The following is a 16,620-nucleotide window of genomic DNA, read 5'->3' as shown; positions in this document are numbered from 1 at the left end:
AGAGCAGCCCTTCCTTACCATTTTGTACTTACTGAAACTATTTACCCTTAAGAGCACTCTTCTTTGTTCTTTTCACACATGAGGGAAGAGGTTGCTGCTTCCTCAGGAGAATATAGGGTTTTCATGGAGTTCCAGCATCTCAAGGGGAAAACCTGCCTTTTATTCTAGATGGAAACTATTTAGGCCTACAGCCTCTCCACACAGCTAAACAGTCACTTTAAGCACCACTGCAAGTTCTTCTCACACTCCTGTAGGAAGCAGTGGGGCTCCTCCTCCAAGCATTAATCCTCAAATCACCAAAAGGACTGTTTCCACATTCTTTCACCTTACTAGGCCTCAGCACTGCTAATAGGCTTTTTAAAAAATAAACACTCAAAGGGGAAAGAAGCCTGTTTGAAAATGAGAAATATTCAGGGGAGTAATCCTTCTCCCATAAGCCAGTTCTGCCTCCTCTGTGGTGCATATCTTCAAGTGGGGTGAGGTAGGATTTGGTCCTTACTGTAGGCCTATTGCTTGATGAGCATTTTAGGAATATTGTATTGTGTGTCATTTTAAATTTGGCTTATCTGCATTTTGTTGTTTAATTATAGCCCTTATTACTGAGCATTTGGACAGAATACAGCTTGCATGTTTTTCTATCTCCAAAGGTAAATTAACAAGAGAGAGGAACTGAACTACTGTATCTGTAGCCACCCCCACCCCGCCCCGCCCCACCCCGCCCCAAACCACTCACTCTGGCAATATTCCTGGCTGTTTTTCAGAGAGGCAGCTTCCTCCAAGTTACAAGCACTCAATTGGCCTCAACCAGAAGTCAGGCATTTAGTGTTACTTCCAGCAGATTCCTGCAGTGAAACATGCTTCCAGTGATTCAGCAGGCATCCTTGTTTATGACTGCCAGGTGTCCCTTGAAGGCTTTTTTTTATGGTGATAGGCACATATAGCTGTTCAAAAATCTTCTCAATTAGCTAGGCATTTGAATGATTTTGTGCTGTTTTTATGTTTTATGGTTTAGATATAGTTTTTCACCATCCTGGTATTTTATAAGATGCTAGTAAGTATACTTTTATAAATAAAGCAGCCATCCCAAGGACACTCTCAGAAGTACAGTTGTGGTATACTGTGGTCCATTGTGTCTGTGTACCTGCTTACAACATGGGCAGTCCCCAGTACATGGTTTATTTTCACACCATTGCCAAACAGTCTTAGCAGCAACTTGTAGTAGTCCAGAAACAAACCTTGATGCAGCGACTAAGAGTTTCAAGTTGCCCTCCACTAAGCAACTATATTGTATGGCTGGCCCTGTGATGAAGGGGTGGTTTTGAGTTTAATGGAATTCCTACTCTGGTCCCTCTTCATGCAACTGTATGCATGCCTCACAATTGCAATTCGTGACTGTATATCAAAGGTGGGGATGGGAGAATGCTTTTCTCTGGGGCAGGACCAGTGGTGCAGTCCTGCTCTTCCTTAACCATAGGTTATTTTATTTTGGACATTTCTGCAAGTGCACTATGAATAACAGAATCCAAATTTTAGAGTACATCCAGGTGTGAAATTGAGGTACATCCAGGTAAGTAGTTTGTCCCCCAATTTAGTACTGTATAGAAGATCTCAGTAACAATGAATATTCCATGTTCTCTTGTTCTTTGCACCTTTTCCACACATTCACAGTAGCCTTCAGGTGTTCTTAGAAGTGTACAGAAGCAGAGTAGGAAAAGGACTACTATCTGGCTTTACAGTCACTCCCTAAGCACCTACCACCCTTTAATTTCAGCTTTGATCTCACAATGAGGATTTGGGTTGGAAACTTTCCATGAGTTTAAATTCCTGCAATGCCTGCCATTATGTCAGCAGATTGTGTCATTACATTTTGTGACTGATGACAGAAGAGGAAGCTAACTGATGAGCTGGAGAGAAGCCTGGCAGATAAAACCTGTTACTATTCAATATTTCTCCATGAGATCACATGCTTCTGTTTTTGTTTTAGATTAGATCATCCAAACCCTGAAGCAGTTAAATTTAACTATGATTAGTTGTGGAAAGTGTGTAAGGTTTAAACATGGCAAACTGCAGTCAATCTAAAACAGAAGTGAAAGCTTCCAAATTTATTGTGGTCGGTCACACCAGAGGAGTGCAGAGTCCAATGTTGAGTTCAATGTTGACTGGGGTTTGTTCTTGTAGTGCTAGAACCAAAAGTTTGTGTCAAACAATACGCCTAAGGGAGAGCATGATGGCCATCTCATCCTATATAATAATGTCCATGTTGTCCCTGCGTCCAGATGTCCCGTGTGTCCCTGGGGTACTGCGCATGTCCCCCAGAGACACAGGGATTGGACGGAGGGACAACCAGGGACACAGGGATTGGACCCGTGCTCTCGGGACACAGGGAACAGCCAACTGCCGCTCCGCCAACCGCCGCTCCGAAGCCCAGTCTCATGCTGGAGGTGCGCGGTGAGGCGGCGGGGGAGAGAAGCGCTCCCCCCCCCGGCAGCCTTGCCGCAAACCTCCGGCATGGGACGGCGCTTCCTCGGGGAACCCGAGGAAGCCGAAGCGGCAGCGGGCGCGGAGGGAGGCCCGCTTTGGCTTGGCAGCGGCGGGAAGAAGGGGAGGAATTCCTCCCCTTTTTCCCGCCGCCGCCAAGCCAGTCCCGGAGCCGAATTGCGGCGCGGCGGGGTTTTTCGCCGTTTGCCTCCCCCTCGAGGGAAGGCAAACGGCGAAAAGCCCCCGCTGCGGACTGGCTTGGCGGTGGCGGGAAGACCCACCACCGCCAAGCCAGTCCCGGAGCCGAATTGCGGCGCGGCGGGGTTTTTTGCCGTTTGCCTCCCCCAGGGGAAGGCAAACGGCGAAAAGCCCCCGCTGCGGACTGGCTTGGCGGTGGCGGGAACATCCCGCCACCGCCAAGCCAGTCCCGGAGCCGAATTGCGGCGCGGCGGGGTTTTTCGCTGTTTGCCTCCCCCAGGGGAAGGCAAACGGCGAAAACCCCCCGCTGCGGACTGGCTTGGCGGTGGCGGGAAGACCCGCCACCGCCAAGCCAGTCCCGGAGCCGATTTGCGGCGCGGCGGGGTTTTTCGCCGTTTGCCTCCCCCAGGGGAAGGCAAACGGCGAAAAGCCCCCGCTGCGGACTGGCTTGGCGGTGGCGGGAAGACCCGCCACCGCCAAGCCAGTCCCGGAGCCGAATTGCGGCGCGGCGGGGTTTTTCGCCGTTTGCCTCCCCCTCAGGGGAAGGCAAACGGCGAAAAGCCCCCGCTGCGAACTGGCTTGGTGGTGGCGGGAAGACCCGCCACCGCCAAGCCAGTCCCGGCAGGCCGCTTCCTCTAGCGCCCGTTTTTAAACGGGCTAAAATCCACTAGTCCTATATAATAATGTCCATGTTGTCCCTGCGTCCAGTTGTCCCGTGTGTCCCTGGGGTACTGCGCATGTCCCCCAGAGACACAGGGATTGGACGGAGGGACAACCAGGGACACAGGGATTGGACCCGCGCTCTCGGGACACAGGGAACAGCCAACTGCCGCTCCGCCAACCGCCGCTCCGAAGCCCAGTCTCATGCTGGAGGTGCGCGGTGAGGCGGCGGGGGAGAGAAGCGCTCCCCCCCCCGGCAGCCTTGCCGCACACCTCCGGCATGGGACGGCGCTTCCTCGGGGAACCCGAGGAAGCCGAAGCGGCAGCGGGCGCGGAGGGAAGCCCGCTTTGGCTTGGCGGCGGCGGGAAGAAGGGGAGGAATTCCTCCCCTTTTTCCCGCCGCCGCCAAGCCAGTCCCGGAGCCGAATTGCGGCGCGGCGGGGGTTTTCGCCGTTTGCCTCCCCCTCGGGGGAAGGCAAACGGCGAAAAGCCCCCGCTGCGGACTGGCTTGGCGGTGGCGGGAAGACCCGCCACCGCCAAGCCAGTCCCGGAGCCGAATTGCGGCGCAGCGGGGTTTTTCGCCGTTTGCCTCCCCCAGGGGAAGGCAAACGGCGAAAAGCCCCCGCTGCGGACTGGCTTGGCGGTGGCGGGAAGACCCGCCACCGCCAAGCCAGTCCCGGAGCCGAATTGCGGCGCGGCGGGGTTTTTCGCCGTTTGCCTCCCCCAGGGGAAGGCAAACGGCGAAAAGCCCCCGCTGCGGACTGGCTTGGCGGTGGCGGGAACATCCCGCCACCGCCAAGCCAGTCCCGGAGCCAAATTGCGGCGCGGCGGGGTTTTTCGCTGTTTGCCTCCCCCAGGGGAAGGCAAACGGCGAAAAAACCCCGCTGCGGACTGGCTTGGCGGTGGCGGGAAGACCCGCCACCGCCAAGCCAGTCCCGGCAGGCCGCTTCCTCTAGCGCCCGTTTTTAAACGGGCTAAAATCCACTAGTTCCCATATATTTCAATAAAATTGCTATTCAAGTACGTTTAGAATGTCAGCTAATAACACTAAGCCAAATCATGGCTTAGTGCAAATGAGCAAACATGTAGATTCCTGGTCATAGGCAGCACTCCTCATTTGGTCTTATTGCTGTTGCCCAGGGCTAAGCCATGGTTTGGTTTAGGCCCAAACCTGGGCTAATGGTTTGTCTCATTCCAGACGAACCACAAGCTATAACCACAAGCTGTAACCAAGATTTGCTCTTGAGTTTACTGCTTGTGGTTTAGTGAGCCATAATACTAAGCCAAACCATGGGCTAAGACCTGGTAGCATAGGAGCGGCAGGACCAAGGAAGGAGTGGTACAATGGCAATTTTTGCTCTGGGAACTCACAAAATGCTTGTTTGCATGGGCCATGGCTTGACTCAATGTTGCATGCAAAATGGGTCAAAGTTTGATACTCGTTTGGATTTTAAATAGGGCTGCAAAGTTTTATTAGTAAATGTATTTTAAAAATTTATTGATTTAAAAGGTGTCACCTATTAAAACAAAACCAACTAATATGATGCTCCTGATTTAATCTGATTTAATAATAGTACTAACAATACTGTAGATGGCAAACACCATCTTAAAAAAGGAATTTCCTATTCTCCCCTAGGAAGGACTACCTATTCTAAGATGGTGCCTGTTGTAAGATATCTAATCAAAGTAATAATAATAATTTATTATTTATACCCCGCCCATCTGGCTGGGTTTCCCCAGCCACTCTGGGCGGCTTCCAACAAAAGATTAAAAAGACATTAAAAGTCTACTTCTTCAGACCTACTTATTTTTTACATGAACACTAATTGACTAAAATTGATATGATTCATCTACAGTGGTACCCAGGTTCTCAAATGCCTTGGTACTCAAACACCTTGGTTCTCAAACCCCGAAAACCCAGAAGCGTTCTGGTTTTCGAACATTTTTCGGAAGTCGAACATCCGATGTGGCTGTCGGCTATTGTTTCCGGGGCACCTGCGCCAATCAGAAGCTGCACCTTGGTTTTCAAACATTTCGGAAGTCAAACGGACTTCTGGAACGGATTAAGTTTGGTGCTTTTGTTTTTGCTATTTATTTTGCGTTTTTGTTTTTGAGGCTTTTTCAGTTAATTTGTTTTTGTGACTGTGTGGAACTCAGTTCAGCTACTGACTGATTGTGGAAATGGATAAAAGCCCCCCATCCAAACAATGACTATCATCAGTGCAGGTAAGGAAAAAATAATAATTTTAATTTTAATAATCTACAATACTGTCTTATTTATTTTATAGTACAGTATATTGATTATTGCTTTCATTTTATGGATCAGTGGTCTCATTAGATAGTAAAATTCATGTTAAATTGCTGTTTTAAGGTTTTTTTTAAAAGTCTGGAACAGATTAATCCATTTTGCATTCTTTTCTATTGGGAAAGCGTGCCTTTGTTTTGGAACACTTTGGTTTTGGAATGGACTTCTGGAATGGATTACAGTAAATTTGATAACCAAGGTACCACTGTATTAATATTAATCAGATGATAGCCCTTGTTATAAAATTTTAGCAACATCAGTCAGAAAATGAAGTTTTTCTAAGATGATGAACAGAAGTTGCTGTGGTAACTTGCTCTAAGATGTAGGATTTTAGGACAATTTTTTAGATTGAAAACTGCACAAATTAATGGTAGATGGACAGAATTAAGGTGGCTGGATAGTAACTCTTAGGTAATCTTCAGTAGTTTCCATTTCCAATAGCTACTATTCAGAAATAAGTAAATTTTGCAAAAACACTTAATTTTAATTAGGAATTGGGTAGGAGGAAACCCAGCCAGGTGGGTGGGGTATATTATTATTATTATTATTATTATTATTATTATTATTATTATTATTATTAACAACTGCCTTATTATTATCATCACCTACTGCCTTATTATTAGCATTAAGATACAGTACCATCAATATAGCCCATTTTTTTCCAACAGACTTTGATCCAGAAGGCTACATGGCTGGATCTGTGCACACAGTTGAGTATGCAACAGCAGCCTTCTGTGCTGTATGACAAGCTGCTTTTTATCAGAGCTTCCAAAGCAATTCAGAAACTCTATAGTCACACATACCTAAAATGAAACATTTAAATTTAGCACATAAAAGTTCTGACTTAAATGTCTTTTAAGAAGGCAGAATAAATTTCTAGTCAACTTACAAGTTATGTAAGTCTCCAAACCCCAATAGGATTTCTGTGGGGAAGGATGGAGAAAGAAATTACTGTAGTCAGCAGAGAATGTGATGTGTTGATTTCCTCACATAGTGGTCAGAAAAAGACAAACACAAATGTAAACAACCACATCTTTTAATAGAAAGCAACAAACATGCAAATAGCAGGTATAGAAATTTATTTGAACCAATGTTTTCACTATAAGGTAAGTTATTTTAAAACACTGATCCAAGCTCCCATGTTTGCAAGTTAAGGGAAAATATTGCACTTCGCATTTTCTAGCACCCCTCATACACTGCAAAACATTTTAAAAACATTTTGCTTATTTTACTTGCACACTTTTGCAAGTCATGCACACATTCATTCAAAATCAAAACATTAGGTTACTCAAAAGCAAAACCTTAAAATTGCACTAAAGCTTTGTAAGGAAAAATATAATTCATGACTTATACAAATTTCATGACGTCTAGGTGTTTTCAGAGAAGAGCCAATTACTCTTCATCTTCGTTTTCATTCTCTTGGCCAGATCCTTCAGACCTGTCTCCTTCCAGCCGGTCTGTAAAATATGGGAGTAATTGTTAAATGACTGAAGCAATTTTAAAGCCATTTTTCCAATTCAGAAAACAAAATGACATTTTGTTCAACCACTGTCCAGGGTCTAGTGATGAATGAAGTAGAAATGCTTAAGGTATACTGAACATATATACTCTCTTTTATAAATATAATGGAAACATAGTAGGAAGAAAAAATATGAATAGCTGCTAAAAATTCTGATTCATATAATTTTACACAGAAATGTAAAGGTGTATATATTGCACCTATCGGCCACTTGCGACCAAGTGAAGATGCCCAGGCATCAGGATGGTGGTGCCTGATGTCTCCACCACCTGGAGGTGCATGCCTAGGGATCGTTGGATCTTGTCTGTTTTCACACACTGACAACACATTCTTTAGAAGTCTATCCATGATATTTTATCTGCACAATCAGAACGAATTTCAGGAACCAAAAAGTCGTATTGAAAAATACAACTTTTGAGCTGTCTGGCCCCAAAATGGCAACTAGTTGAAATGAAACACCTCACATAAGAAATCTAGTCAAAAGTGATTTCTGGTCTATGACCATAATCAATTCATTCAGTAAAAAGTGTCTGTAGAATCTTCCTACCTGCTCTTATATGGTTCAAAGATGCCAACATTCTTAGCATAAAAGAAGCTGGAACAGTGATTGTGTTTCTTGTTTCCTCCAGCATTAATTCATTTCGAGTTATAACCTGTGGTAGGGGTAGAGAGGAAGTGAAATAGTTACTGAACAAGAATTTAACAGAGCAGATATTTTCTAAAGGTTTGTTGTATATATTTATGTGCCACTATTATATGAGCATCTGACATAAAACACTGTATCAGTATTTACCAAAGACTTCTCTTTACCTAATACATGTTTCACTGGTGCACACAACTCTTTACCAATTTAAGGCTATTCACGATCAGTTCACTTCTATAACAGAATTTACTACGTTTCTATACATGTTGCATGTGCCATAGAATCTAGTTCCATGCTCCAGTAACAATGACACATCTCACACTGTGAACTGGTCTTTTTATGGGAATACATCTATGAAATTATTGTTTTCTTCTAAGTTACAAATTGGTATTAGTGGTGCACAGAAAGTATTAACTTCCTCAAACACAAGCAACTTCAATATTGTCAGGAAAGAAAATTATAGAAATAGGAGTGTTACTGCAGAATATCATCTTACCTCGTCAGCAAGTTTTCGATTAAAAATTTTGGATTCTTCTAGTGGGGACCAGATTTTTATATCATAATCAATACCTGATGAGGCTAGAACTAAAACAATTTAAGAATATATTAAGCAGACATTATTTTACATTTGCAAATACAAACAATATTTGGTGGTTGGAATACTTTGTTGCAACTTGCCCGCCCCCACCCCCCAATTGTTTAGAAGGGTTTCACTTTTAAATTCACTCTTATGTTCCACTTAGAACTTCTATTCCCTAGGGAGCATTCACATGTGCATAATTTGCAACAGGTAGGCAATGATCTGAAAAAGACTAGATCTCTCATTAGTATTAGCTAAGGCCCTTCAGACTACAAACAATTAAAAATAGCCTATCATTTTGGTAGAACATGGATGAAGCCAAGTGTTTTCAAGGGCTTCCCTACAAGCTATGCCTATGCCTGTAAATGATAGAGAAAAACAATCTTACTTGGGTCAAATGGATGTGGCTGCAGACAGTTCACCACGTGGTTATCTGCTTCCAGCAGCATCAAGTGCTCAGCAGTATGCCGATCCCAGATGAATATATGTCCACAGTCTGAACCACTCATAACAAAGTTAGAACCCCAAAAATTGGCTTCTTTTATCTATACAGAAAATAAATTGGGAGGGGAATCAAACATTTCATTATGGTTAGTATGCACAGCTGGGAGACATTCTAATTCACTTTCAAAGTTACTTCACAACTCCTTTCCATCCCCTGACATGGCTATGCACAATTACTTTCATCTTTAACAAACAGCAATTTAGCATTAAGTTTGAATGCAGACAAACTGAAATAAGCTAACTTCAAACTATGGTTTGATTTATCCATAACCTTAGCAAGGCCAGAACTGTGCCCACTATTTTAAAATAAATATTTTCAAATGATACGTGCTATCCGTTTAAAAGGTGCCCCAAGGCCCTACATACTGTAGTACAGTGTTTCTCAACCTTTTTTGGGCCACGACACACTTGTTCCGTGAAAAAAATCACGAGGCACACCACCATTAAAAAAGTTAAAAAAAGTAACTCTGTGCCGCCCTATATTATAATTATGACTGTAAGAAACACTTGCCAAATATTGCTTTCCGGCGGGTCAGAGCTGTGTATTGGCGGCCGCCAGGCTCGTTTGCATTGAGCTTTGGGAAAGAGGAGGAGAAATATTGCTTTCCGGCGGGTCAGTGCTGTCTACTGGTGGCCGACAGGCACGTGACAATGCAAATCGCCCTTCTCTTCGCCGCACGTCGCGGCACACCAGCCAGCGTCTCGCGGCACACTAGTGTGCCACGGAACAGTGGTTGAGAAACGCTGCTGTAGTACCTATAGCTAATATACATCCTATATACAATATATATACCTAAACAGTACAGTGTTTAAAGCATCCACACAATCTATTTAGAAGAGACCCTAAGCAGCACTAAATAGAAAGGACTGTTGGTTTAGCTGGAAACATATTTCTATGTGATGTTATAGTGTACTCAATTAAGATTGCCTCCCCAAACACTCAAAGGCAGGAATACAGTTGCATCAAAGGAAGTCTTTTGTCTCTGTTACGCTGAAGTGACCAATTACATTCTTGCCAAGCTAAAGAGTAGCCATAGCAGGACTTTTAAGCATTCAAGGAATATAAGCCATACCCCGAAAATAAGACATAGTGATAGGCAATGCTGGCCGTGGCAGCAGGAGGAGGAGGAGGAGGAGGAGGAGGAGGAAATAAATAAGACATCCCCTGAAAATAAGCCATAGTGGGGTTTTTGAGGAAAAATAAATATAAGACGGTGTCTTATTTTCGGAGAAACATGGTAAATGCATGAGATTGCTGCCACTGACCTCAGGACTGGAACCTGGATCTGTTCCAGGCAGCACAGGCAGACTGAAAAACCCTACCTTTTTCAGAAGACATTGGAGAACAAAAAGAGTGGCAGTGGTGCTAATTGGGTAAACATAGCCTTCAAAGGCTCAACATATTAACAACCTCAGATATGCAGATGACACAACCTTGATGGCAGAAAGTGAGGAGGAATTAAAGAACCTTTTAATGAGGGTAAAAGAGGAGAGCGCAAAATATGGTCTGAAGCTCAACATCAAAAAAACCAAGATCATGGCCACTGGTCCCATCACCTCCTGGCAATTAGAAAGGGAAGAAATGGAGGCAGTGAGAGATTTTACTTTCTTGGGCTCCTTGATCATTGCAGATGGTGACAGCAGTCACGAAATTAAAAGACGCCTGCTTCTTGGGAGAAAAGCAATGACAAACCTAGATAGCATCTTAAAAAGCAGACACATCACCTTGCCTACAAAGGTCCGTATAGTTAAAGCTATGGTTTTCCCAGTAGTGATGTATGGAAGTGAGAGCTGGACCATAAAGAAGGCCGATCACCGAAGAATTGATGCTTTTGAATTATGGTGCTGGAGGAGACTCTTGAGAGTCCCATGGACTGCAAGAAGATCAAACCTATCCATTCTGAAGGAAATCAGCCCTGAGTGCTCACTGGAAGGACAGATCGTGAAGCTGAGGCTCCAATACTTTGGCCACCTCATGAGAAGAGAAGACTCCCTGGAAAAGACCCTGATGTTGTGAAAGATTGAGGGCACTAGGAGAAGGGGACGACAGAGGACGAGATGGTTGGACAGTGTTCTTGAAGCTACGAACATGAGTTTGACCAAACTGCGAGAGGCAGTGCAAGACAGGAGTGCCTGGCGTGCTATGGTCCATGGGGTCACGAAGAGTCGGATACGACTAAACGACTAAACAACAACAAGCCTTCAAAGGCATGACCTTTTTCTTCTCTTTGAACTCCACCAACACACCTTTTAAAGCATCATGACTAAATAGCTTTCTACCTAACGAAAGTTTCAGAAGAAAGGTTAATAAAGGCTGCTGAATCAGCTTCCCTTTTATTTATTTTTTGCTAGATCATTAAAGAATCACTGCTGGTTTTTATCCACAGCTGCACAGGGGCTGACTGCTGAGGAACAGTACTGAAGACTAATTGCATTGATTGTGGTGGTGAGGGCTCAAGCCCTACAAACTCATTCCCAGAACTTGAATCACAGTTGACAATGTTGATTCTCCAGGTAGTGTCATGCTCCTTCTGGAGTAGTCACCTTTGGTCCCCCCATCCTGCACTCAGCTCCCGCCTGTGGCTCCAAGAAGCTGTCAGCATGCAACAGCAGCCACACCTTGGGAACGGCTTTGACTGGTCAGCTGAGGGTACCCTAGAAGAAGGTAGCCAATAGGTCTTGCATCCTCAGTGAGTTAGGGACCTCCCCTGCATGCAAAGTCAGGCTCGAACTGATTGAGCAGATGAGACCAATAGCGGGTCTAATGTTAAAGAAGGCAGTTTCTGCATGTGCTATAGAGGGAAGTGAGGGACAGGTGGGCCCTGTCAATCTGGGAAGGTGGCCCATCAAGGAGAAGGAAAACTCTGATCCTAAACCTCTACTGCCTTGTGAGATATCTTTGGGAGAAGAAAAGACTAAGGAGAAAACTCTACAAAAAACAACAAAAAACCTGTTGTTGTTTTGTATTGCTCTGCTTTCCTTTGGACACCAGTGAGGCTGAGAGGGGGGGTCCTGTTGTCTGGGCAGCCCAGGACTTCCATACACACTGCCCAGCCTAACGCAACAGTTTGACATCACCCTTGGAAGCATACTCCATTGTTTCTCAAGACAGACAGATGCCAACAACAAGGTGCCTTCCTCCTCTGACAGATCTTTCCTAGCTCTGCTAAACTATGAAAGAAGTTGGAGGGTTACTGGGCGCCCTCTGGTGGCTCACACTACCAATAATAATAAAAAATTCCTTCAGTAGCACCTTAAAGACCAACTAAGTTTTTATTTTGGTATGAGCTTTCGTGTGCACGCACACTTCTTCAGATATCTTGAGCTTTCGTGTGCACGCACACTTCTTCAGATATCTGAAGAAGTGTGCGTGCACACGAAAGCTCATACCAAAACAAAAACTTAGTTGGTCTTTAAGGTGCTACTGAAGGAATTTTTTAATTTTGTTTCGACTCAGACCAACACGGCTACCTACCTGTAACTAGAACTACCAATAATGTCACATTTATTACTTGGCCCTCCTCAAGAATGATGGTCATTACTGAGAAAATTACATGTTGGGAAAAATCACTGAATAAATAAATTGCAGTAAAAATAACCACAAAATCAATTGCAAGGAAACACCCATGAAGAACATGGGGAAATGAAGCTTCACACACTCAAACAGTCCAGGGCACCAAGGGAACAGACAAGAGTCCTAGACACCATAAACACACAGCAATACAACACAGATTCAAAATATAGTACAAGCCTGAGACATGGAGAAGCAAAAAAGAGAGAGAGAATATGTCTTAAACAACTGTCCCCAGCAAGGGCAACAATGTAACTTGCTACTTCAGGAGAACAGAGGCAAAATATTGAGGGGGTTTTTTTGAGGTGATTTTGTTCCTGCCTTTGAGTGGATGAAGAAGCCAAACCCATGCAAGTCCATTATAACACCTTTTATTTTAAATTCAAAGTTATTTCATAATGTAGACCAGGCATACAGTGCTCCGGACTAAGAGTTTGCAAAGGTACTGGAGTAACCATAACTGTACTATGATGTGCATATATCTTAATTTTTCTTATAATCTCTCTTCTAATGTAGGTTATGGGACACGGGTGGCGCTGTGGTCTAAACAACTGGGCCTAGGGCTTGCCGATCAGAAGGGGTGAGCTCCCGTTGCTTGGTCCCTGCTCCTGCCCATCTAGCAGTTCGAAAGCATGTCAAGTGTAAGTTCAGTGGTACCTCTACTTACGAATGTTTCTACTCACGAACGGAGCTCCGTCTGCCATCTTGGATGCGGTTTTCTACTTACAAATTTTTAGATAGGGTTGCTTCGACTTACGAATTTTTTCTCCCAATGCATTCCTATGAGATTCGACTTTAAAAAAATTTCGACTTACCCTGTTTCTCATATTTTAAGGCATCCCCATAAAATAAGCCATAGCAGGATTTTTAAGCATTCAAGGAATATAAGCCATACCCCGAAAATAAGACATAGTGATAGGAGCAGCAGCAATGCCGGCCGCGGCAGGAGGAGGAGGAAAAAAATAAGACATCCCTTGAAAATAAGCCATAGTGTGTTTTTTTGAGGAAAAAATAAATATAAGACGTGTCTTATAATATGAGAAACACGGTACGAATGTGCATTCAGAACACATTAAATTCGTAAGTAGAAGTACCACTGTAGATAAATAGGTACCGCTCCGGCGGGAAGGTAAATGGCGTTTCCGTGCCCTGCTCTGGTTCGCCAGAAGCAGCTTAGTCATGCTGGCCACATGACCTGGAACTGTCTGCGGACAAACGCCGGCCCCCTCAGCCTATACAGCGAGATGAGTGCCGCAACCCCTGAGTCGTCCGTGACTGGACCAACAGTCAGGGGTACCTTTACCTTTAATGTAGGTTAGCATAACACATATTTAGAGCAAACCAAATTATAAATTTAGCAATAAACTATGTACCATTGTCCGGGAGTTTCGATGACCTTTGTAAACCATTTTTATTAAAGGGCGTCTAATATTCAGTGTTTCCAATTCCTCCATCTCTTTTCTCTCTTTCCTTCTTCTGAAGAGCTCCTGAATGCGAGCTACAGCAGATCGTCTATGGATTATAAACAGAAAGGCCATCATTGTCAAAAAGCTACATAATAACCTGGTTTGCAGTCCTGTGCAGAGTTCGGTTGTTTAGATCCCAATAACCTAAATGGGATTTAAGCAGGCTAATTGTGCCTAGAGGGTTAGACCACTAGCCCACATAAAACAACCTTTGCCTTTTGATACATTATTAAAAATTTGCTTTTACTGTACTCTCCAACAACAAAAAGAGGGAGGACAGCAGAGCTTGAGCATGCAAATACAGCCTGTGCAAGTTTTGTTTTGAGTATTATATTCAGTGCCAATAATGAAATTGAGGATTTTATAAGCACCACCAGCTAGTCGTCCATTGACAGCATTTGAGGCAGAAGCTGTCAATTAGCCAACAGATGCATTTAAGCAATATAATCATTTTAACATAAGAACACAAGAATAGCCTGCTGGATCAGGGCAACAGCCCATCTAATTAAGCATTCTGTACTCACACTGGCCAACCAGATGCCGTAACTAAATATTATGTTAATCAACAAATCACGTAAGCTGTGGCACATGAAAAATACAATACAGTATATTCCTGCGTATAAGACTACTTTTTAACCCAGGAAAATATTCTCAAAAGTTGGGGGTCGTCTTATACGCCGGGTCATATTTCTTATATGGCAAGTATATCCCAAACTCTATATTTTAACTGGAAAAGTTGGGGGTCGTATTATACGCCCAGTCTTATACGCCAGAATATATGGTAAGTGTTTAACAAAAGAGAAATACCTGGGCTTTAGATCCACTGTATATTTTTTACACTGCATTCATCATGAACACACTAAAGAGGTTAATAAACTTGTTAAACCTTTCACACAGCAATTACCTTTATTTGGGGGGGGCACAAGATACAACTAACATTACTCTCCACTGTCACCCTCTCTATATGAAGTCCAATAGATTTAAAACTTGTATAGTAACCAGTACAAAAGGTGGTTAGGTACCGTAATTTTGAATTACCTCAATATTCTACCACCTACTGCTGTTCCTCTTATATATCTTTTTATTTATTTATTTAAAATACTTTATTGGTTTCACTGCACAATAATTACAATCGAATAAAAAAAAAACAGCCATAACATTATTGTTACAGTTGTCTTATTTTCCCTTCCCGCCCTTCCCTCCCCCCTCCTTCCCCCCTGTCATCCCTCCCCTTTTCCTCCTTCGACTTCTCAACCGCTTCTGAGATTCTCCCTTTTTCCCCCTCTTTAGACATTCTCTACATACTTCACACTTATTTTACATTTCTTTTCTTAGATTTTTTGAATTCTGTTCCTCTTATATATCTAGTGAAAGGAATAACAGCTGAAGTCATTAAAATAAAAATAATGTATATAATATTGTTAATAAACTGTACAGTGCCCCAGGTCCAATTTAACCATCCCCATTCATTCATGAAGCCTGCTAAGTGACCTCGGCCCAGCTTCACAAGGTTGTTGTGAAGATAAAATGGTGAAGACACCATAAGCACTGTGTCAAGCTCCTCAGAGGAAAAGCAAACAATTTTATATAAATTTTCTACTAGCCACTAAAAACAAATACACCCAGAACATTTTCCAAGTCTCTGGAAGACAATCAAGCTGTGTTAAGTACAAGGAAAGAGAATTCTATGTGCATGAAAGAGTGACTAAGTGAACCTCTTTATATATGCCTGTTATGCAGACATGGCATATAAATAAAACATATGGGAGCATGCACTCCTGCAGCACAATCCTATATATGTGTACTGAGAAGTAAGTCCTGCTGAGTCCACTGAAATTTAAGCCCAGGTAAATGTGTATAGGATAGTTGCCTTCAGTATGAGACTCCAGGTCATTGAAGGATCACATGATGTGCTACAATACGTAGACAATTATGCAATTCCAACTGAAAATCTAGAAAGACAATGCACTGAGGTAGAATGTTAATATCCAAGAAGAGCAAGCAGAATCCCATGGTGAAATGAGGGCTAATCCTTCATGCCTATTATGAATGCATGTTGACAGCATAACTTTTAAGAGGTCTGAATGATACTGCTACGATTTCCAATTTTTTACTTCAACAGAACTGTCTTTAGCAGGGAATAGCACACCACAATACTAACCTATGGCCTACTCCTCCACGAAACCGGGCTCCTGGTATCAGAACAGGGTCATCATCACTATCATCAGTTTCTTGGAAAGCAGAACTTCTCATAGATGATTCTTCATGAGAAGCAAGCCCTGAGGAATCTGGTTGGGATTGAGGTTCATGATTTGTATTATTTGAGTTGGCAGTGGACTCTGTACTTTGTTGACTCGCGCTTCCTTGCTCTTCTGTGTCTTTTCTTGATAAACCTTCGCCTGGTGTCTGGCAGGTTAAGTCAAGATGAGGGTCATTTTCTAGTTCCATACTACTTTCCAGTTGGCCAGACACATCATTATCTGATAGAACAATCAATCAATGACATTTAATCAGTTATCACACTAAAAACATTTTGAATTATCTTTGACAACATTATTAAAACCTAAAATAGAAAAAAAAAATAGCTATAACCTGTCCTGGAGATATAAGTATTTCAGGGGTGGGGGGGGGGAGAAGAGAGCTTGAGTTTGCTTTAACAATTTACAGTTCCTTCAGTACTTTGGGTAAAGTATGCA

At 43.2% G+C, this 16,620-nt stretch overlaps 1 protein-coding gene across 7 annotated transcripts in view; it reads right to left on the bottom strand.

Moving 5' to 3' along the window:
• Positions 1–6,661: 6,661 nt before the first annotated feature.
• DCAF6 (DDB1 and CUL4 associated factor 6) overlaps positions 6,662–16,620 on the bottom strand; it is a 50,645-nt gene continuing 40,686 nt past the window's right edge. For all 7 annotated transcript variants that reach the window (XM_088668031.1, XM_088668033.1, XM_088668032.1 and 4 more), the window contains 6 exons: positions 16,086–16,404; positions 13,832–13,970; positions 8,772–8,928; positions 8,300–8,388; positions 7,708–7,813; positions 6,662–7,098 (listed from right to left, as the gene is read on the bottom strand). In XM_088668031.1, the coding sequence (XP_088524157.1) occupies positions 7,034–7,098; positions 7,708–7,813; positions 8,300–8,388; positions 8,772–8,928; positions 13,832–13,970; positions 16,086–16,404 (875 nt within the window). In that variant the 3' untranslated portion in view covers positions 6,662–7,033. The remainder of the gene's footprint in view (positions 7,099–7,707; positions 7,814–8,299; positions 8,389–8,771; positions 8,929–13,831; positions 13,971–16,085; positions 16,405–16,620) is intronic.

Source organism: Zootoca vivipara, chromosome 4 (genome assembly GCF_965207765.1).
Source record: "Zootoca vivipara chromosome 4, rZooViv2.hap1.1, whole genome shotgun sequence".
NCBI classification, from domain to species: domain Eukaryota; kingdom Metazoa; phylum Chordata; class Lepidosauria; order Squamata; family Lacertidae; genus Zootoca; species Zootoca vivipara.
The sequence above is the reverse complement of the archived record's forward strand: the minus strand, read 5'-3'. Positions and strand labels throughout refer to the sequence as shown.